General features: G+C 37.3%; 3 protein-coding genes across 5 annotated transcripts; 2 read left to right on the forward strand and 1 right to left on the reverse strand.

The window, feature by feature from the left end:
• The first annotated feature begins 8290 nt into the window (after positions 1-8290).
• Positions 8291-12463, forward strand: LOC102712358 (putative uncharacterized protein DDB_G0277003). 2 transcript variants are annotated; one of them, XM_015837320.2, is made up of 10 exons: positions 8291-8446; positions 9158-9227; positions 9425-9556; positions 9637-9709; positions 9773-9842; positions 9952-10036; positions 10578-10634; positions 11192-11308; positions 11587-11657; positions 12024-12463. In XM_015837320.2, exons 1-10 carry the CDS (start codon positions 8355-8357, stop codon positions 12364-12366), a joined length of 1110 nt encoding a protein of 369 aa, XP_015692806.1. In that variant the 5' UTR covers positions 8291-8354; the 3' UTR covers positions 12367-12463. The 2 variants fall into 2 exon arrangements, with proteins under 2 accessions (XP_015692806.1, XP_006654029.2); XM_006653966.3 differs by having other exon boundaries at positions 9646-9709.
• A 472-nt stretch (positions 12464-12935) lies between these two features.
• Positions 12936-16392, reverse strand: LOC102710786. Of its 2 annotated transcripts, none has more exons than XM_040524452.1 (5): positions 16082-16392; positions 15816-15981; positions 14720-15221; positions 14072-14143; positions 12936-13645 (listed from the first exon to the last, which is right to left on the reverse strand). In XM_040524452.1, the coding sequence occupies exons 1-5, from the start codon at positions 16139-16141 to the stop codon at positions 13144-13146; spliced, it is 1302 nt and encodes a 433-aa protein (XP_040380386.1). In that variant the 5' UTR covers positions 16142-16392; the 3' UTR covers positions 12936-13143. The 2 variants fall into 2 exon arrangements, with proteins under 2 accessions (XP_040380386.1, XP_006654982.2); XM_006654919.3 differs by having other exon boundaries at positions 14720-15218; positions 16082-16391.
• Positions 16393-18373: 1981 nt separating this feature from the next.
• On the forward strand, positions 18374-21129 carry LOC102711068 (DNA replication complex GINS protein SLD5). The gene is made up of 6 exons (XM_006654920.3): positions 18374-18709; positions 18794-18916; positions 19026-19108; positions 19213-19322; positions 20496-20571; positions 20656-21129. The coding sequence occupies exons 1-6, from the start codon at positions 18551-18553 to the stop codon at positions 20753-20755; spliced, it is 651 nt and encodes a 216-aa protein (XP_006654983.1). The 5' UTR covers positions 18374-18550; the 3' UTR covers positions 20756-21129.
• The last annotated feature ends 2394 nt before the right edge of the window (positions 21130-23523 follow it).

A 23523-nucleotide genomic window follows, 5' to 3' on the forward strand; every position in this document is an offset into this window, starting at 1 on the left:
CTAGCTGTTCGCTCGATCGATCGAGAGGATGAACACACGTACAAATTAAGGATGCTGAAAAGCTACCAGCTGCTGATCGATGGCTCTGAATCTGATGATGTGTGCTCAAGTTTTGTGGGCTCTGGATGTGATGATCATGAAGCTGGCCACTCAAGCCATGTATTTATACAGGCTAGCTCAGGAGAAATAGTGTGGTACACTGATTGACCCAACACCAAGGGTGATTGTTTGTCTTATTTCGATAAAAAACAAATAATATATTTATTAATAAAAAATAATTTATAAATAAAACTTATATATATTCTTAACTATCTAAAAGCTAGTGCTGCAAAATAAACTACAATAATAAAATCCTAAAATCTACTCTAGATTTAATTTCAAAAATTTAAATTTTAGCTTATAAGCATAAACAGAAGTAAAATGATGGGGCCACGAAACAAAATGCCAGACAAAGATCGAAGCTTCCTCATGCATGTGAGCTGTTTCAATGGATTGACCAAATCAGTTTAGGAAAATGCACTGCTCTTTCTCTGCACGAACGAAAATCACATAATGCCGGAGATCGATTAAACTTAATTGCAAGCCGGGGATCGATGTGCAGCTAGGTCAATGAAAGCGTTAAAGTTGTATGAATCATTTGAAGATCCAGCGAGGAAAATATGGACCATCTAAAAGCTACTCGTATTAGCTATAGCTAGCTAGCTCCTGCGTGTTTTCGAACAGTAGACTGAAAACTTATCGACCAAGAACTTGACTGGAACTTACTTACACCCAGTTCGCTTTAATTTCGTCAAATTACACGCTTGTTTGCGTCAGGAATGGAGCGTTCCAAATTCGAATCAGATTCGGCCGGTCGGTCTGATCAGAGGCAGAATCGAATTGCAATTTGCAGGACGCGCGCGGCCCGCGGATGATCATCACAACGACTTTGACTGGATCGCCGCATACACGCATGTGTACTGTCTACGCTCGTATTTATAAAAATTGATGCATATTATTTCGTCAGGAATCATATTATACCTCTGTCCCTAAATATTTGACGCCGTTGACTTTTTTATACACGTTTGACCATTCGTCTTATTCAAAAAATTTATATAATTATTGATTATTTTTATATCATTTCATTTATTATTAAGTATACTTTTACCATACATATAGCTTTACATATTTTGCAAAAAATTTTGAATAAGACGAATGGTCAAACATATATAAAAAAGACAAAAAGAGTATTAGTTAGGAGACAATAGGTGTGATTGTTTGGTTTTTTCATAGAAAAAGTTAAATGACATATTTATAAACGAAAAATAATTTAATAAACTTTTTATATACATATAGTTAACAAACTAAAAGCCAAGAATAAAAATAAACTTCGGTGAAAAGATCCTAAATTAACTCTAAATTTAAGTAAAAATTTTTAATAATAACTTATAAGCATAAATATAAGTAAAAAAATATGGGTGAAATCGCTGTCAGGCAGTTGCCTGACTGTACCTATGCAAACACGGTAGACAGCTGCTAGCTCTATTGCCTTGTGACCTAACATGTGGCCAGGGGTATTTTTGACCTTTCACACTATTTCACTCACATATTCAACTGAAAATTCAATATTTCAATGGTCATGGTGTCCAACAGAAAATATTCACCTTTTGAGAGTATCTCAGCCTAAAAGAAAATGACTATTGTCGTGTCCTAAAGCTAAAACCACAAAATTATGATGTCCTATGGCAATTTGCTAGTATTTTTTTAATTGTAATATATACTTTATAAACTATACGTGCTAAAAACATTGACACAAATACTACGGACAATATTGAGATTACTGGTGTCCAAGATATTGTTCTCGGTGTTACGTATTGCCAAACAATTCAATATTTCGCGTCACATAGTTGACCTCCAAAATGTTTTCATTGATTTCAATTTCAGAAAACTTCTTTCCACCAACACTACATTGACAAAAGTATAATTAAGAGGGCAAGAGGGACAACTGTGCTTAGAGGAGATGTGGCTGGCGGGTGACTCCATGGATCTCTCCTATGGATAACTTTATTTCTAGCCTCTAATATTTATCCCAACATAAATTCAGTTATATCCTTTACCTACTATCAATCCGTAAATCGATGAGTTTTATTCCTTCGGTGCCTTTTATCTAAAGGCAGGGCCTCATGCCTATGGTCTAAAAATTGTCACGGGATTATATAATAATGCGTAGTAGAAAAAGAAAAGTATTAGAAAGAATAATAGAGAGAGCTAGAACACAATCAACCCATGATCAAGAGAAAATTGCTTTTGTGTCCCTGAAAAATTTAGCCAGTCCCTTATATACCCTCGAGTTTTGGTCACTCTCCTATATACCCCTAAATTTTTGTTTTGATTCCTTCTATACCTCTCTCATGAGTTGACCATAAGTTGACCGTTAAATAAGTGTAAAAATATCGATTTTATCACTGGATAGGTAAGGAACGAGGAAATAAAGTATTTATACATTAAAAATCTATACTTTGTTGTATGACAATAAGTTTGATGTATGAGAAAGTAATAAGCGTAGCGCAATAGATTTTTAAATGGTAACCATAATAATTTAAGTTAGCATTTTTTTAAGTTATACAACACACAGCAAATCTATTGTACTACTATCACAAAAATACATTACATATTTTTAATAAAAATGATATATTTTATTATTATAAAATATTTTTGTCATGAATAATACATTACACCGTAAAGAATATAATAGTCACATACAACAAATTTATAGCTTTTAATACTATATTCTGCATATTTCTATTATTTTTCTTTCCAGGCAAAAGGGCAAAATTGATATTTTTATAAAAATTAAACGGTCAACTAACGGTCAATCGACCAAAAGGGTATGGAAGGGATTAAAAATCAAAATTCAAGAGCATGCAAGAGAGTTAGCAAAATTCAAGGACATATAAGGGATAGGCTAATATTTGGAGGACATAGAAGGAATTTTTCTAATGGTCAATCGATCAACTTTTGGCTGTATTTTTTACTATATTTTTCTTAGATTTTTTTCTCAAATTTTACACGTACACTTTCTAAACTGTTTAAATGGTATGTTTTTTAAAAAAGTTTCTATTCTAAGTAGATTTTAAATTTTTCAATGACCAACTCCATTATCTGTACAATTAAATAGTAGCTACCAAAAAATCAACCTTTTAGCCCCAAAAGGAACACACGGTACATGAGCTGCAAAAGGGTTTAATTTACGCGTTAGAGAAAGTAAAGAGCAGAGATGATAGCGATATATGCAAATGCAATGAACTGTATTTATACAAGAATCGAATAATCGAAGGCGTCAACCGTCATGCACGACGCGTTCTTGACAACCAGCTGCAAGTATATATATGACGCGTGTACGTACGCTCCAACGTACAATACTTTGCCGTACGTACGGTACGAGACCTAATTTACTAATTTCTCTATATTCTAATAGATCATACCATTGATTTTTAATAATATGTTTGATATTTCATCTTATCAAAAAAATATGCAAATATGTTGTAGTTTATGTTCTTCTGATGATGAAGTATGATGAAGAATGACAAATCAAAAATTACACAAGTGTGATAGCTATTTAATAGTATAAAAAATGGAATTAACTACATGAAGATGCAAATCTATTTTACAAGTGTGAGATAATCTTCCTGAAATTTTTTTTAAAAAAATACATTGTTTAGCACTTCGAAATGTACGTGTATAAAATACGAGAATAATATGAGAATAATCAGGTAAAAGAACACACGGCCATAATCATATTCATAATTATGTTGGGGCAAGTAATAAAAAGAATAAGACGTACGTGTATATATGCATGTGTGCATGCTGATATCACTATGCATGCGTCAGCAGGGCCAGGCAGGAACGAACAAATAATAAAGATATATTCGATCAGTACGTACGTTTCAACCAGTTAATGTTCCGTTCTCACATATATGCATGATTCATGTGAAAATTGATACCTCTGTATTTTAAAAAATTACTCTCTAATACTCTTATTTATTTGATCCATAATGATTTTGTTTTTAAAATTATTATTACATTGGAGTTTGGTAGAGTAGAAAATAAAGTATTGTGATTTGGAAAGGTAAGGTATTTATTAGGGTTTCAAAATAAATGTGAGGTAGTCTAACAATTTTGTATATATAAATGTGAGGTAAGCTTAAAAAGAAAATCGGAGGACATATATAGGGGGCGGCTGGGCGAACAAACCTGTGTATCGATTATTTGGCAGCTTTTAATGGTGACTATAATGATTTAATTTGGATTTAGAAGCTAGTATATATTTATCTATTGAGCAATATATATTATTTATATATATATATATATACACACACATTAGCATCCACATATATATCTAATTAATTTTAGAAAATTTTATACTTTAAAATGGAAGTATTATTAATATTTAATCAGATGATCATCACTTGCTAGTGCAAACGGTGCATTGATCTAGTCCAATCATCCTTTGTCACGGCGCGGCGAAAATTAAACCAAAATATATTTTACAATTAGCTAGAGAAAACTTTCAATAGTTAGTGTTTCTAACGTTAATTAACCATTTGGCAATAACCATCAAGATAACAAAGACATTGACATGGATATTGCATGCCTTATATTTGACTGGACATTTCAGTGATACACAAATTTCACCAATACATTTCCTAGCCAGCCATATCATAACTATATATAGACTTGAGAGAGGCACAGGCTGCTTCACATGAATGGGCCTGATTTAAAAGAGGCCCAGCCATTTGCATGTTTTGCATTTTCCTCGCGCAAATACATTAATTAATTTGAGATTTTTTTTTTATTACAGGGCACACGCTACTCCTCACGCTCATATAGGCAAACTTAAGGCTGTGTTCGGCAGTTGTTGGGAGGTGCGTTAGTTATCTCGCTTAAAAAACGCAGTAATAGATTAATATATAATTAGTTAATTATGAACTATTAAAAAATATATAATAGATTAATATGATTTTAAAACAACTTTTCGATAGAAAACTTTTGCAAAAAATACACCGTTTAGCGGTTCGGGAAGCGTGCGCGTGGAAAACGGGAGAATCTGGTTTGTTAACTTGCAATGCCGAACACGGCCTTAGTCTGTGTTCTTTAAACTATATTCTTTCTTAGCTTTGGTATGTATATTTTATGATTACTAATATTTTTTTAAGTTTCTGTATGAAAATCTTCTCATAGAGTAGATTTTTAATTTTATAATAATTAATTTTATTATATTATATTAAATAATTATCAAAAATTAGATAATTTTTCATCGTTCATTAACCAAAAGAGCACGACCTAATATGTAGAACGGTCGGCGCAGCAGCAAATCCATAGGGCACTAAATATGTACCGAAAGAGCACTCGCGTACGAGTAAAAGCCAAATTGAAAGAATTCCATAATTAAATCAACAAAATTATTAGCCAGCATGCAATAGATTGACAAACCTACTAAACCCAGATTTGTACCAAGAGGAGATCAATTGATCGATCGTAAGCAAATAGATTAATTAACACAAGCACGGTAGTGTAGAAAGAAATTAAGCACTCATATACGTCCGTCCAGAGATCACTAATGATCACTTCTAGCTCCTAATTAATTCTTTATAATAATAATCTTAGGCTTAGAAAATCTGTGCAGCTAGAGTATTAGTAATTAATCACTAGCTGCTAGTGCGAATTCATCTTCCATTTCATCTGGTCGATGAAGATCTGTGCCCAGATGTCGACGCCGTTGCCACCGATCTCCTCCACCCTGTCCACCGCCACGCCCACGCCCACGCCCACGCCGTCGCCGGCGATGGCTGCCGGCGCCCGCACTACTGCGGCGGCGTCTTCCCGCTGCCGCCGCCGGCCAATCTTTGCCACCATGTCGACGCAGACCGCAGCTCGGTCGTCGTCGCCGGCGCCGGCCTGCTGCCACGTCGACGGCGATATGCTGGCAGCTGGCCAGAACGACAAGATTAATCAACGAGTGACAAATTAAGTCGAGATCGAGAGAGAGAGACAAGACAGAGAGATGGAAGGGATGCTACTATGGCCTTGTTTAGTTCCTAAACTTTTTTTTTAAAAACATTACATCGAATTTTTAGACATTTAAATAAAGCATTAAATATAGATGAACTAAAAAACTAATTATACAGTTATGAAAGAAATCTTGAGACGAATCTTTTGAGTCTAATTAGCCCATGATTAGCCATAAGTGCTACAGTAACCAACATGTGCTAATGACGGATTAATTAGGCTAAAAAGATTCGTCTCGCGGTTTCTAGGCTAGCCGGGAAATTCGTTTTTTCATTCGTGTCCAAAAACCCTTTCTGACATCCGATCAAACATTTGACGTGACACTTCTCCCAAAAATTTTCTCAATCTAAACATCACCTATATATACAGCTACCCGACGTCAAAGTCAAATCAATTTGAGTAAATGGCACTTTCTCCCTGTATAGTATTTAACCATTCGTCTTATTTAATTTTTTAAAAAAAATTAAAAAAAATAGTCATACATAAAATATTTATCATCTACTAAAAATAAAAATATTAATCATAATTTTTTTAATAAGACGAAAAACAAATATTATAGGTAAAAAGTATAAGATTGGTTTGTTTTGGGATGGAACGAAAGAGTATTTTGGTTTTTGGGCTATCTTTTTTACCTACCACACATCTGTCTCGTTTTTCATATTAACCCAAGTAAATTTATCGTCGTTTTGGTTTAAACAACTCGGAAAATTTTTCTGACCATATCTAACCTCTGTTTTATATGGACTGTATGTAGATAGAAGTTCATCAATGTAACAGAGCTAATGTGTTTTTAGGTTCTTGATGTTTACCAAAAAGTAACGTGAGTTACCCAATCTAAAATGAAAAGTGAAACTGGATAATAAAATATGACCAAGAATAATTCGCTCTTTTCTTTTGCTTGTGAGAAAACTTAAGGAGTCGGTCATTAATTTGCTGATGATATTCCTTTGTCTTGCTTGCTATTCTCACTGCTTTAAGCTGTTGCTTAATTATTCTGATTTCGAATATAAGGCCAGGTTCTGTGATCTATCGAGATACTTGCTAGGCATATAGAAGTTGCACGGAAGCTACTAGCTCGGAATTGATGGGAATCATCAGCACATAACATGTTCATTATTCGATTCCTTGGGTGGCCCAGAAATCTGGGATCGAGTCATCCCTCCAATTTAATAATTTATGTTGTTTCATCAACATGATCTTTAAAACCTAATTTTGATATGATTATGTTTATTTATTTACATATATATAAACAAAAAATTATTTGTATTAAAGTACTTTTTAATACTTATGCATAATATATATATATATATAGCAATCTAACAATCAAGGCTGAAAAATAAAGTAAAACAAAAAATCTCAAAATTAACACCAAATTTAATATTGAAAATTCCTAAGGTTTCTTATGGTTTGATTTTATTTTCCTTCGTACAATAAATTTTTAACTTTATGCTATTTAGTTTCATCATTTATACTATTAAATAGCTATCAAAAAATTAGATAATCTTTCATCTTCTATTCCTTATTTCATCAGCGAAAGAACAGAGCCAATGTCCAGGGGTGAAAACAGGACGGATATTACCCGCCCGTCCAACCGACCGAATTAATCTAGAACAAATTTGTGTCACCAAATCGGGTATCGGGAAGATAATATGGATTTCGAAGCTGGGTCTAGGTACTTTTTTGGAAATAAGTACAGGTTTAGAAATATTGTATCCAATGGATATACTTGACAAAAAAAATAGATAGTACCTAGTTGAACATACACATGTGACCGATAGTCATATCCCATCGAACGCCCATACTGCATTCACAAACTATTATAACCTAATAACAACAAAAACCTTATTATAAGTACTCCATATTAACGTTCATTGATTTTATCTGTAGTTCTTACTCATATATACTAACATAGTGTAATGTAACGAATTAATTATGCTTTCCTTAGCTACGGTTAGCTGTTATTTATATGATATATAGTTATAGTTGAGATTTATGAAATGGTTGAATAGCTAGCTTATCATGTATGTGGTATATATAAATGCTGCTTTAATTTGATATATCCGGAATTCGTATGTTATTTGCGTCTGAGGTTATTCATTAAAAGTATTTGTATTGCGGTAGGATGTGAGAAGGGTGCTATCCGAACCGGTTTCACCAGTACCAACGTCAGATAAATAGTACGGAGTAATCCGCTGCCCGGAATCCCGACGGATCCTCCTTTTCTTTCTTTTTTTTTCCGTCGTCCAACGGTCCCGCCCCCACGCGCCGCGGCGGCGCATCTGAACCGGAAAAAAAAAGGAGAATCCATGGCGGCGGCGGATGAGGAGCAGCAGCTGCTCCACCTGAAGCTCGCCTTCCTCGCCCGGGAGCCCCCCTCCTGCGTCCTCTCCCTCGCCAGGTACACACGCCGCCGCCCCGCTCCACTCGTGCTCGCTCGATCGAGTCCCCGGTCTTCTCGCCCGCGCTCTCCTCCTCTCACCTGTCAATCATCCCGCTAGTGTGATTAGTCGTGACCGCGATGGCCAAATCCGTCCCCTGATTGATGATCTGCTGGCTTGGGCTGCGCTGGCTACCTGCGGTTTGCCTTGCTGATTCAGACGATAATGCTGGAGAGGCAGCGATTGTTTTTTGGGTTTAGTGGAAGCTGTCTATTTACCATCAGTAATGCAATGTGCTAATAAAACTTGGCACATCTTCATATCAACAAAGCAAAGCAAGTTCAGAGAACTTGTCAATTTTTGTCTTATACTAGTTAAATATCCGTGCTTTGCTACGGATTTTATGATATGTTATGAAGTTTTCTTATATGAAATAGTCACCTTAATTTAAATTTATATGTAGATATCAATCTATATTTAACTGATTTTTATATCAACAAATTTGAAGGCTAAATTCTAAAACTGTAGTGATAGTAGGTGATGGTGGCCACTCAGTATAGATAAATGTGTCAGGATACTTCATATAAGATTAAAAATTGTCTTCTCAAATGTATGGTTGTGACTTACCAATACGTTTAGATGAGGCAAAGTAATAGTACTTTTTTTCTCTTTTTTTTTTGAAAACCCTTCATTGTTTTGTTTATTTAAATGTTTTTATTTGATTTGTGCAGAAAAGCTGGGGGAGGTTCTGTCACGCCACCCGTTCAAAATTTTATTTTGGCGAATTGTACTGGCAATAATGTAAATGTCTTCTGTTATCTCGCAATAACTGTCAACTGAAACAAACCGTGATGTCTGCGTTCTAGAAATTTACAAATGACAAAACGGTCACTGACTTAATTTACTTGAGAGATAGAACAAAGATATTTTTTATAAGTTTCTGGTTATTTGTTAATATTTTCCCGAGTGCTGGTCTAAAACATTGCGTATTTATACAGGCATGGGGAGACCAAAAATGTACTTATGTTACAACTATTCTTAAAAGGATTATAGCAGAAGCTGAGTTGTCGTCAGATATTGTGATTGATGGACTGTACGAGGAATTTGGCCAGTTCATGTCATCAAAATCAGTACGTCTTGTAAACATTATAATATGACCAGGTAGTTGATAAATGTTGAAATTTTATACTAGAAGTAGCTCATTTTATAGCATTTGCAGAATAATTCATCCTTAAATAGGACTGAGAAGATCTATAGAGAGATATCTTTTCTTTCTCCTACAGGTGAGTTTGTAATTTTGAAGTCTTTCAAACTATAGTAGTTTATAACATGCACGTTTTGTGTAGATGACAATAAGCTAGTAAGCTTGGTTGCTCGTTTATCATGTTCTACTAATATGCTGGAAGGTGATACAGGGTATGATGCCATTAAATGTAATTACAATTTAGTTTTAAATTACTATCATCTATATCAAGCTATTTTCATATATTCTTGATTCATGTCAGTGGACATTTTTATTTTACAGGTGCTCTCTTTGGCCATCAAGTTTATTCCTATCTGAGTTTATTCTTTCATACCCAAAAATTTTCTCTAAAAAGTGTTGCTTTGAGGTAAAGATTGATTATTATTAGTGTCTCTGTTTAGATGCATCGAAATGTTATCTTTAGCCAGTGTATATATTTATAGGAATATGTTCATCTTATCTACTCTATCATCTGCTGTAAAATAATAATATAACCAGGGATGGATCTAAAGCCAGACAACCTGGTCATTCCCTAGCGAAGATTGGTTATTTCTAGCTCTCTTGTGATTAGTACTTACTGAAAATTATGCATACTGCTGTTTTAGATTTGTTTATACATATATCTTGCTTACGCATGTGTTTTGCAACCCAAAGACATAAAAGACCATTGTACATTTTTCTGATGATTATAAATTGTGTAATATTGAGGTTGGACTCTGAATGTATGTCACTTTTACCTTGATACTTTTCTTGAGCAGATAGATAGGTGGTTATTTAGTACTGGTCTACTGGATCATGTTCCTTATTGATATCATACATTTTCCTTGCCTGTTACATCAAAAAAAGCTCATGGCCAAAATATTTAGAAGCTATGTGTGAGTGTTTCTTAATGTTCTCGTGATAAACAGCTAGGTTCTGGCGTTGGTTTGGTTGGTGTATGCCTGAACTATGTTGGCGCCTCCAAGGTATGAAAATTCATAACGCCACTCTCCATTAAAGCAAATGTCTATCTATCTGTGAAAAAGTAATGTTTGTATAGTCTGTTGAGATGACTTAACTGAGAAATGAAAATGCAGATATGAGACACTTATTCAACTCTTCAAGTTTGGCTGACTGTACATACTAGTGATGATTATGCCATGAGCTATTCCCTCCGAACTAAGGCTCCGTTTATTTCCACTTAGGATCTATTATAATCTAGATTATTAGAAATAATCTGAAACAAACTAATAAATTATTGTAATTTAGAGCCAGATTACTATAATCTGATAAGCTCATCCAAGGATATATTTTTTCAGATTGTTGGGTGGATAAAGGCCCACTACTCTTGGATACTTTAAAGAAATTGTACCTACTTCATCAGCTTATAATAATCCAGTTTATAGTAATCTGGCTTAGTAATCTAGATTACAATAATCTTAAGTGGAAACAAACAGAGCATAAGCTCATAAACTTCTTTAAAGGTCAGGGATTAGTTCAAGAGGGAAGACATGTGATGCAAAGTGTTTGTATGATGATGCAGGTTATTCTTACTGATGGTGATGTATCTACACTAGAAAACATGAAAGCCAACATGGAAATGAATAAATTATGCGTTGAGAAGGAAGGTTCTCAACTTCTGAAAGAGAACAAGAATAAGGTATGCTATATATTCTTATAGAGATGGCATCTTCTATGCTTTCAGGATTATATCTTGTGGATTGCTTTCAGTCTGGTTTCATTTGAGGAAATAGGTTTGTGCTTTCAAAAAAAAAATGTCATACTAGCTTAATTAGCCTCCCTCTTGTAGTCTTGTTGCAAGATCCATAGTGCACTTTAACCACTAGATACCAGCTTGAATCAGATACCTCACCTTTTGAGGTTAGATCAAATTCATTACTGGGTAAAAATATGACTGTACTATATTCTGGCATGCAGGTACAATGCAAATATCTTTCATGGGAAGAAGCATCTGAAAGCGTTTTATCGGACTGCATGCCAGACTTAGTGTGAGTACAGTATTTCCTTTGGCAATATTTTTTCTTATTATTATATCAGTTTACATGACCCTTATTCATTCATCTGACACTGGATATGGGACTGTGGGAGCCATGAAGCACTTGTTTACTCTTGTTTATATTATAGTTATCAATTTGTCGAGTTGTTGAGAGTTGGAAAATAGAGAACAAAACCCTTTAAGCATAGTGTTGTCGAGTTAATGGCTGTCAAACTGCAGTGATCTGGTTGAACAAATACAAATAACCTTGCAAGCGAATGACAGGATACATCCCTGTTTTTCATGATCTGGATTACATCAATTCCTTCATCTGTTTCGCTCTCGTTTTGATAAACACTAACTTCATATCTTTTGCCAGGCTTGGTGCAGATATAATATATGATCCGGTCTGCGTGCCACACCTCATTAGAGTACTTTCTATGCTATTGAGAAGGGGCAATAACCGAGGAACTAATAATGTTGCAAACAAAGAAGAAATCAGCAACGAATTCAGTAGCACTGCGACAGAAGCTCCTGTCGCCTACATAGCCACAGTGATTCGAAACGTGGAGACATTCAATTGTTTTGAGAAAGCAGCTGCAGATGCCAACTTCTCTGTTGTCAACATTACCAACAGTGAAGCTCCTTCGAGTCTTCTTCCTTACATGCTCTCATATGACAGATCGAGTGTGCAGCTACTTAAAATTACATTATCTACCTAAGACACTGAAATTCCAACTGATATTTTTTTAAGTAACCAGCTGGTTATGATAATAAATTTGTTGCTGTTTCCATGTGAAGTGTTTGCTCCATGTTCTTTCGTACTTGCCCATGTGATTTGTGGGAAAAAAAAAGACTACAGCAATCGCATGGTGGGTTTTGCACTTACTTTTTCAATTTGTGAGCATTCTGCAAATCAGGGGCTCACATTGTTTTGCTAACGCATTTTTGTAAATGAAAAATAATTTAAAGTTAAAACTTTTATATACATGTTCATACCGACTCAAAAACAAAAGTGAAAAACCACAAAATCAAACCCAAAAAAATTTAAAATTTAATTACTCAAAAACAAAAGTGAAAAACCACAAAATCAAACCCAAAAAAATTTAAAATTTAATTTTTAGCTTATAAGTGGTTGTAACCGTGAAACAATGAGAGTCAGGGTGTCTGCGACATATCGCAAATTTAACGCATGAACTTGCTAATTATTACGCCAAGATATACTTCAATCCAGCCCATGTCTGCTGGATTGATAGAGCTTTGGGTATTGGATCGTTGCTCATCAATAACATGTAAGAAAAATCCATATTTCATATACACCGAGCTGCCAGCAAAATTCTGTACAATTCACAACGTTGCTCATTTTCTACAAAATTAGCAGGGCTCATTGGTACTTAATCCTATAGAAGCACTAGTGCTGCACTCCTGGACCAAAATGGTGGATTATATATCACAGGTGGTGGGTCGGTGAAAAAGGCAAAGCAGTATGTAACCTCTCATCAAGCAAATTTAAATGCAGTGATTGCCAATATAGTGACAGCTCTGAAGAAAATGTCGTTCATGCTTTTCTGTATTCTGACTGCAACCTCCTCATCCTTTAAGTTCATATCACTTGGGCTTCTAAATATGCCAGTAATCGTGTCTCGCAACCCGTTTACTGCCCAGGAGAGCCAAAAGAGCCCAAGTCCTACACCAGTGTTCACCAGTCGGGTAGCAGCGATGGGACTCTTCATACCAATAGCCATCTTGCACACAACTGACAGAAGAACAGCCAAGCCAGTTCCAGCAATGCCAATAGAGCATTGTGTCAACAGTTCACTGATCTCAGGACCAGCTTTTTTCAATGAGTTAATTGTTGAGCTGCTCATCTCTTTGTCCAGGAGAATAGATAAAACTGCTTCACTAGCATGGAAATAGTTCTTCTGATACAAGTCACGTTCTTTGATGTTTTTGTTCTTCTGCTTCTTCTTCGACAAAGATTTTGACTTCATGCTTGCAGTGCTGAGTATTTAAAAACACATTAATTGTAAAAATAACCTTGGATGCAGTTTGAATAACAGGTAACCCCAAGTACAAAGAGAAATATGAAATATGATTGTAGTTTAGCACAAATTAATATCCAATAATTCTCACATCTATTCTATGTTTGTAACTTTTTATTTGTTCGGACAAAAAATCCCAGTCAGATACTGTTTGTGCCTAGTCTAAGCTGCAGGTGATTGTTTCTTTTGGAACTATAAAGTCCATACTAAGCAGCTGTCTGAAGAATAACAATTGAAATACTCAAACCTAAGTCCTTCAAGTGATCGAGTCTTTAAATCTTTATGATGACTATGGCAGAAGAACAGTATAGAAGTCACGGCAATAATGTGTGTTACGATAAACATCAACATGAACTATGCAAGGGAATGCAACTGAGTGTTGTACCTTTTTGCATCAACTGCCATGCTTGCTAAATTTGAATCAGATGCTTGGTTGTTACCTCGGGAACGCCTTTTCCTGTTTATGAAAAACTACATGTGTAAGACAAGCAAAAAAAAGGCTTTGAACAATGAGGATGAGGCATTAACACAAAACAAAAGCATAGGATTCAACCATTACAGAGGCAATGGAATGCCCTTTCTTAAAAGATCAGTGTGAGGCATAAAGAAATGCATTGTTTAGGCCAATGACAATAAGAAAAACTTTTGACATCTATCTTATATTTCTTCACAGATCATCGTGAGGCATAAAGAAGTGATGCAGCAATCTCTAGAATTAAGTTGGAAGTTTTGATCCATGCATGGAATTTATTAATTCCAACAAGAAACAGATATGTTATCCACTATTCATGGCCAGTTGAAAAGGTGTGAATGTGTCCAGCTGAATATTTTATCTTCCTAATGCGGCTAAAAGATGATAATAGGTGCCTAATAGCTTTCATCTAATCGAGTTAGAATCATTGGTCTAGCTTAAAGTGCTCAAGATAACAGGACTACTAAGGAGTTTACATATCACTCAAGTATTAAACCTCATTTAACAATGAATAAGATGAACAAAAAGGTCTACAAGGAGCATGATGCTTCACGGTATTACCTGTCAAAATAAGGAACTAGATATGCTGACTTGCAACTGCTTGTTTCTCGTTTATGCATATTGAAATCTAAGACAATCGAGAGTAAATATCTCATCTCATCTCCATTCCCATTGAAGAGGACTCTCCCATTTTGATCTATGGTAAGGGCAGAGCCATGGGACTGGAAAAATTCCACAAGAGGATCAGGGATAACAAGTTGATTTTCTGGTAGATACTGCTGGGGCTCATCCAATCCAAACTCACAGATAGATAACTTATCATCAGGGATATATGGTTGATTGGCCATGCTGATTGGAAGAGCCGATATCTTATCATCAGGGATATATGGTTGAGTACCCAAGTTGATTGGCATAGTTTGGTGCCCCGTAAGTTCAGCCAGTAAAGATACATCAAGTTCTTTCACATCGGACCCTGACCTTAGAAATCTCAGGATTTTCTCCTGCCTTGCGCATTGCTCAGTGATTCCAAGGCCAAGTTGAACCGAGTCAGGGTGAGAATCTGCTGCACATGCATCAAGGTTAGAATCGCCATAAAATGCAAAACTGAAAATATTTCTGAAACTGAATCTGATCGACACATGTACAACAGAAATTTTGACAGATTAAATTTTGAAACAAACGGGACAAACCGCTTAGTGAGAGTATAGTTTTTTTTAATCTTAACCAGAACTGTGTTACATACTATCAACAAACAATCCTAATAGAAAAGTCCATTGCGACCTCGATGGACAATCTTGTACTATGTGCAACGCAGAAGAAATCAACCGATGTGTAAAGCAATGGTTCGTGGTCTCATCTGTAAACCAGAAGCCAAAGCATGAACAAGCAACGGATTTTGTTTCTACTACTTTATGCAAAGCAAACTACAGATTAAACTTTAGGAACAAAGCAGGCTTCTTTGCACGCAAGAACACCTAACCGAATCCCCCCTAGGCTAGCCATTCATAGCTGAGACGAACCATTCAATTGTGGGGAATTTTTCACCAGATTAGATCCCCGGCGTGTCACTGCTGCGCATGCATAAGAAGTAACCGAACAGACAACGCGAGCACCGCTAGAAGGAGGAAGCACATGTGAAGACGAGACACACACAGACCTTGGACGTCGATGAGCGCGGCCATGTCAGGCATGGCGAAAGCCTGCGGGTGGGCGGGCACCATGACCATGGCGGCGGCGGCGTCGAGGTGGTGCGCGCAGAGGTGGACGGCGGCGGCGTCCTGCGGCGGCCTCTTCGCCTGGAGCGGCAGCACGCCATGGAGGTCCTAGGAAAAAAGCAAGAAATCCCCACCGCCAATCAGGCAACCAAACCAAACCAAACCAAACCCATCCCGGCATCTGAGAGGAGAGGAGCAAAGAACGCACCTTGGAGGGCGCGAGGACGACGGGGGAGGCGGCGAGGAGGGAGGAGAGCTCGCCCACCATCCCAGCCCGTCCGGTGATGAGGCGGCAGCAATCGCAGACGGGGCAGGGATTAAATCCCGCGGATTCACCGGCGGAACGGGTGGATGCGGCGGCGTGCGGGGCGGCGTGGAGCAACGGCAGCGAGGGGAAAAGGCAGGGAAGAAAAAAGGCCCGATTTTTGGCCGCCGCGGCGGTGGATTTCGTGTGGTCGCGGAGGAAGATTCGGGAAGCGGTGGAGCATTGGTTTTCGTTGGTGGTCGCGGGAAGGAGAAGGCGTTGATATTTCTGGCTGCCACTTTGGCTGCTACCACCTCCATCCACCTTTGCCATTTGGCGGTACCGCCAGCTTGGTTCTGTGGTTTCCTGCTTGCTCCTGTACAAGGAAGAGATAAAAGCAAGTTCAATAGTATATTCAACTACTAACTCTAATTTATCCGTAATCAATCTAATAGTCTATTTATATAATAGTTATCTATAAAACATCAATACATAGTCTCACGTGTCATACATAAATTTTACATAAATTTTGTCTTAGAGTTTGTATGCAGCTGACTACAAATTAGTAGTCCACCTCTCTTCTCTCTCCTCTCTTATCTCTTTAAAATATGTTTATAGCTAGCTTATAGCCTGTTATTGTACCTGCTCTAAGTGCTCCCCAGCTATAATATTTATTTTAGGTATGAGTCAGCTATAACCATATTTTAAAGAGATAAAGAGGGGAGAGAGAAGAGAGGTGGGCTACTAATTTGTAGTCAGTTATACATGGGCTCCAAGATAAAATATGTGTATGATATGTGGAACCATATATTGATGTTTTGTATGTAACTATTATATGAATTGGCTATTAGATTGACTATAGATGAATAGAGCTAGCAGTTGGCTATACTATTGAATTTGCTCTAAGTGGGGTCTATTTGAATTTGAGTTTGCACAAAAGCATAGTAACATTTTAATGCAAAATATATTTAATGGTGAAAAATACAGCTGTATTTTAACCTATTTAAGTTTGGTGCTACCTTAGCTCTCTCTCACGAGGTTGCCTCTCTTCTCAACTTCTCTATAGTTTTTTAAGTATGGATGCCTTTTCGGAACAATTAAACTACATATTACTGCTTTAAAATTATATTGATTTGTTTTTAGGGTTTTTATATAATATTTAATTAATTATGCTCTAATTCGTTGCTACATTTTGCATGCCGTTGGGGAAGGATTCCTGACATCTCCTTTGTTCATATGATTTTGTGGTTTCATGTTTGTTTTTTGCAAGGATGAAGATAAGCAGTGGGATTATATAATGAGTTATTATCAGTTGTCGCTTCTATTCCAGAGAAGTTTTCTTACGAGGTATCTCTTGGGTGTACAGTTTTTCAAAAAAAAAAGGATATTGGTGCCGAAAACGATGGGTAGTTCACCCACATGTAAAATTCAAAGGGACCTGCATGTGAAAATATAGTATTATTTTTAGTAAATTTCATAATACTACCTACTTTGATCAAATTATCACAAAACTACGGTTATTTCGATAAAAAAATCAATAAATATGTTTTTGTTTGAAAATTTATAAAACTAAATCCCCAATGCTCATATAATTGACGATATATATATATATATATATATATATATATATATATATATATATATATATATATATATATATATATATATAACACCCATTAACTGAGCGATATATCTGACACGGCAAACGTCAGTAGCAGCATACAAAATGTTTCCGGTCATAGGAGGGGAGAGGGGAGGGGCAATTTTGAAAGCAGCACTCCTAGAGTTGAGTGAGAATATTTAAGGGAAAATTGTAAGGATGCCATTATAATTTTGTAAAATTAGAGATATGTCATCCTAGTCCACATGTCATGACTCATGCGGGCCCTACATGTAATTGAGATACCAATGACATATCTCTAACTTTATAAAATTATAATGGTATGTTTGAAAATTTCCAATATTTAACGGGTGGTTTCTCTGAGTGAATAAAACGTCGGTATAACGTTGAGGGGATAGTGCTTATGAATTACCATGGACACGTACGGACCATCAGAGTGTGTATATATTGCCAACCAAATGGACGTTGTGATCTAGTTTCGTAGTTTTTCAAACAAAAATGTATTTATATTAAATTTTATTAAAAAGTATATAAATAAAAACATCCTGAAGATTCTAGGAGAAATTGTAGCTGATATAAACTTGGCAAACGGGTACAAAGACCAAACGGGCCGCGTTTCCTCTCATGCAGGCCCATGCAGCCCATGACCACCCACTCCGCTCCGCTTTCTTCCCCTCCCGCCGCCGGCGGAACCCAAGCTCGCCGCCGCCGCCGCCGCCGCCCACTCCACATCCACTTGACTGACTGACACAGCCGGAGTAGCCCGTGGGTTACCCTCCACCTCGTGTCCAGCGACCAGCGGAGGAGCAGAAATGTCTTCTTGGGAAGACGACGACTCGGCGGCCGCGGCGGCGGCGACCACTGACGTGGAGCTCCTGAAGCGAGCGTGGCGCAACGAGAAGGCCTCCCCGGAGATCCTCCGCTTCGACTCCCCCCTCGTCTCCCGCGTCCGCGAGCAGATCCAGCTCCTCGTCGGTTTCCTCCCCTCCCCTCCCCTCCCCTCCCCCTCCAGTTCGTCGTGCTCTAGCTCAAAATTTCCCCGGAATCGCTGGCAGGAGGAGACGCTGGACGACTTCGCGGAGAGCGGCGTCGACGACCTGGTGGTGTCGCTCTACCAGATGGACCTCGACCGCACGCTCTTCCTCCTCCGCTCCTACCTCCGCCTCCGCCTACAAAAGGTCAAATCAAAATCACTCCTTTTCCTCCCCTTTTCTTTGTGCTTCACCTGCATAAGCAAGGCTGCATTGGATCGATCAATCAGTGACTGAACTGGTTTTGGTGTAGTAGATTGAGAAGTACACGGTGCACATCTCCAAGTCTGAGCATCTCTTGAGCCGGCTGTCGCAGCAGGAGCAGCGCTTCGCCAAGAGGTATTTCGTGCAAACTAGACCCGCTCTACTACTCGTACTCGTAGCGTATGCTGGTTGGTTAGTGAATTGAGGAGCTCTTGATGATCCTTTTGATCTGTTGCAAGCTGTACTGAGGTGATGGAGAAGCATCTCGAGCAGTCGGTGCTGTCGAAGCTTCCCTATGGGTATGACTCCATCACGAGGCAATCGTTGTCGAGCACGGAGGATGACATGGGTATTCCATTTGATCTTTGTGATTAATGTGTTTGTTTGGGATGCAATACGATTCTGTTGGTTGTAGCTGTAGTCTATACATATGCTGCTTAATGCAAATTCTGGGTGGAAAAGCTCACCATTTTCAGAGTATCGACTTCGAACATAACATTACTGATTTGTGGAATGCAAAAAAAGGGGCCTTTTTGTATGCTCATGCATCTTGCAGTCCCATCTGATGGCCCTCTAGTTCAGCGCTCACTACTGTTACCTAAGCCTTATCTCAAAACCTCCCATCCCACAAATGGGAATATGCTAAACAGCTCTGGACCAGAATCAAGCTCGTGTCAATTGATCCTTTAATTACAACTTTTGGGGAATACTAATGACTGCTCCGTTATAACATAGTGTATATTCTTTGAAATGGTTTACTGGCAACAAAACGTTCTACCTTACTGGAATTTAACTGTTATTTTTTCCCTGAAACTGGCATTGTGTCATTTTCCACATCCATACCATAGATCTGCTCTAAACATTTCTTCGTACGGGAAGTGCATTACGCACCAGTATGACAAGGATGATTGGGTTAGTAGCCAGAGAAGTGCGAAACATTTTAGGGAGTACTGAGTGAGGTTCGACAACCATACACAAGTGGGATAATGCACTTTGTCTAACATATTCGCCAGTTTTTTACTAATTACCAACTCAGCCAAAGATTTATGTTGATAGATTTTACCTTATATAGTGATTGCAGAAGACATCTCCAATCCACCAGAGAACTGTGTCGCATACAATTAGGAATTAACCTATATTCATTGACGACAATTTCTACATAACCTATGGAGCTGAAAAGTATTCCACATGCATTTAACTAGAGCAGTAACCTTAGATTCACTTTTAGTAAAAGAGTAAAGAAAGTTCCAGAAAACTGTTTCCTTTTAAAAAAAGTTGCAGTGTATATACCACAGGGGCCTCCCCTAGTGTTTCTGGTTAAAAAAATGGTTCCAGCAAAAGGTGCTTTCCCATGTTAATAACAGATTTGGGGAAATATTTATAGACTGTCCATATACATGGCTTTCATTGCTCAAAATGTTCTCTTATATCTGAAGATATGGGACAAATGTGTTTTTGAGTGATGTAGCATTGTAACTGACCACTAAACACTATCTGATTCGGTTTTATTTGCCTTGCTCAGTTCCAGAGCCCCAGCTAGACACCTTCGTCTTTTGCAAAACCAAGAGCGATGTAGGGGCCTTCCAGCTAGATGATATGTAAGTGATGAAGCTCACTTGCTTTTTTTTTTACTGTTGCACCTTTTCAAGCTCTACTTAACTGTGACTCTTATTTCCATGTAGAGGTGAGGAGGTTGTGGATTTGGTTGCTGACGACTTGTATGTCCTTCGGTACAAGTCCATCAAGGGCCTCGTCGAGAGCGGCCAAATTGACCTTATTTGATGCCAATCACAGGGATGCTAGCAAGTGGCCACTGAAGATCAAAATCCTGTGACAGACGTATCATAAACCTCTGGTTCACCAATCTTCACTGGTCTTGTCATGATATATTTAAGTGGGTCAACTTTGGATATGAGAGTGACCTGATGTGCTAATTCCTGCGGAAGACGGAATTAACTTGCACCATATGTGTTCGGCAGCAACCAGTTAGGATAACAAACTATCGTCTATCTGTGCATGTTATAAATCTGTTAATTTTCTGGATTGTCATCAGCTGTGTTGTTAACCCTGGTCCTTCAAGAACCAAGATCGTTAATGTCCTCGACAGGAAAAAAAAATCAAGTTCACTGGTGTTCATTATAAATTGGACAACTATTTCCCTTAGTTGGCAGAACATGGCTGCAATGTTATCTGATCGTCCGATTAATCGCGACGGGCTGATCGGTCCCCTGACCTCGATCAGGGCATTCTAAACGATTAGGTCGATCAGTTTCTGATCGTCCGATTAATCGGGGATCAATCGGCCGATCAGCTGCTCTAAACGATCAGGCCGATCAGGATGTTTTGGGCCATCCTGGAAAATCTTTTGTCACTTAGAATTTTAGTTGGGCCGGCTCATTATTTGTAGGGTTTCTTTCCCCTTTCCCTCAAAGGTAAGTTCCATCTAACCCTCAAATAATATCTCTATTGTTGCATATTATGGTGCACACTAAATAGTATATAGAATTATTATGGTTCGGTAAATATACTGCACTACTGTACCGACCAGCCTCGATTAATCGGGCTGATCGACAATTAATCGTCCTGATCGACCAAATCGGTGCGATGGCGATCAGGTCCGATCGGCCGATCAGACAACATTGCATGGCTGACAATGGCACCTGTAGCCATTTTTATAATTAGTGAGCAATCAGGATCATGTAATCCCACTCAACTTTGTCTTAAAAGTGGAGTGCTTGCTTTGATGAAAGAGTATCTTGAAAGTACCATTTCCACAAAAGAAAGGTGATACTATCTGCTCTCCATGTTTCTTAGTGCTGAAGGTGCAAGATTTGTTGTTTCTGTTTCATAGATCATTGCTGCTTTCGCATGATGCTAATTGTTGCATACAATTGCCAGTTTTGTCATGTTAATCTCGGCATCAGATCTGCACAGAATGGCTTCTTTTTGACATTCAACTGAATCAAGCAATGAACTGAGACAGCTAGGAAAAAGGTTGTTAATCAACCTCTTGCAGTTTCTTGCCTGGCAAAACACTCTTTATTTGGAAGGTTGATATTCTCATGTCTAGTTTCTATGTTGATAATGTAGTATGCAACTGTGAATGGGCCAACAAATTAATTTGGTCTGATACCCTCATCCGTTCTTGAAGAGATTTGTTTTAGAATGCTTTCGGTCAAACCTAAAAAGCTCAAGTCATTAATATACGCAGGAAACTAATATTTTGATGTATAAAATAACATTATCATATTTCTCATAAGCATTTTATTCTGTGGTTATTTTTAAGGAATAGTTTGCAGAGTCATCCCTTAGACATGCTGGCCTTGCTTCTAATGATTGATTTATATTCGCTCTGTTCCACATTATAAGACTCTCTAGTCTTGTCTAGATTCATATGCGTGCTAACGAAAATATGAATGAATCTAGATAAACTTTTGAAAGTCTTATAATATATAGTTAGTATAAGTGTTATTCGGTTTACACAAATGAAGTATAGAAAAATCAAATGAATTTTTGTTTCCTTCAACATGGATAAGATATTGTCTTGGAACTTTTGTAGATCTGCCTATGTTTTCTTCTAGATTACGAGGATGCCATTTACGGTGGCACTTCAGAAATTTTCTAGTAATAGTTTTACAATAATGATTTAGACCTGTAACAAATTTGCATTTGCCTCTTTTAGTATTTCATAACTCGTTCAGCTTAGCTGTCTCCATGTAAATACACTTGAATTCTTGGCAGGAACTATAGGGTCAGGGCTACAGAAATGCTCATTCAATTTGCTGGTCCATCGCCTATACATTCTTAGTACACAGGATTACATTAACTGGGATGCCTTGCATGCTCCCCAAACGCTGTCACAAATACTCACAGTCACAGCTCAGCAAAGGTCGAATTTTTATGTTGTTTCCTCTTTCCAATTGTCTCCCAAAATATTTTCTTTTTACATAAAAACGAAATCTTTGTACATTGCTACTACTCATTTCCCGTTCCATAACAGGTATAACATGTTTTATATAATGAAATGCAATTTAGCCTTTTCATCAAAAATTATGTATTGAAATGTATCGGTAACAATTACGCGATAATAAAACCAATCGATTTAAATCCTGGTTTCACAAATATGCTGGTGTACATGCGTTCTTAGATTGCGCGGATCTGAAAGTTATATTCCTTTTCCATAAGGGAAAAAACACCCAAAAAAATATACATAAAAACATTTTATACATGTATCTATAACTACTTAAAAGCAAATGCCAAAACTATAATAAATGAAATCCTAAAATCAAGTTTAAAACTAATTTTAAAATACTAAATTTTCTCTTAAGGCTAAAAGCTGAAGGTATACGTTGACATCCACAATAACTTAGAGCACCCAAAAGTTAATTTTTACATACATATAAAAAAAAAGTGACAATAATACAATAAAAGGAAACATAAGATGTGGACATAACGTCAGAAGCAGATGGCTGCATGTGCACCAATCCTTATTCTAGTGAGAGCACCGAGCACAGCAACTAGTTTTTATCTTTTAGCTTCTATTTATATTT

Source organism: Oryza brachyantha, chromosome 5 (genome assembly GCF_000231095.2).
Source record: "Oryza brachyantha chromosome 5, ObraRS2, whole genome shotgun sequence".
Taxonomy (NCBI): Eukaryota; Viridiplantae; Streptophyta; class Magnoliopsida; order Poales; family Poaceae; genus Oryza; species Oryza brachyantha.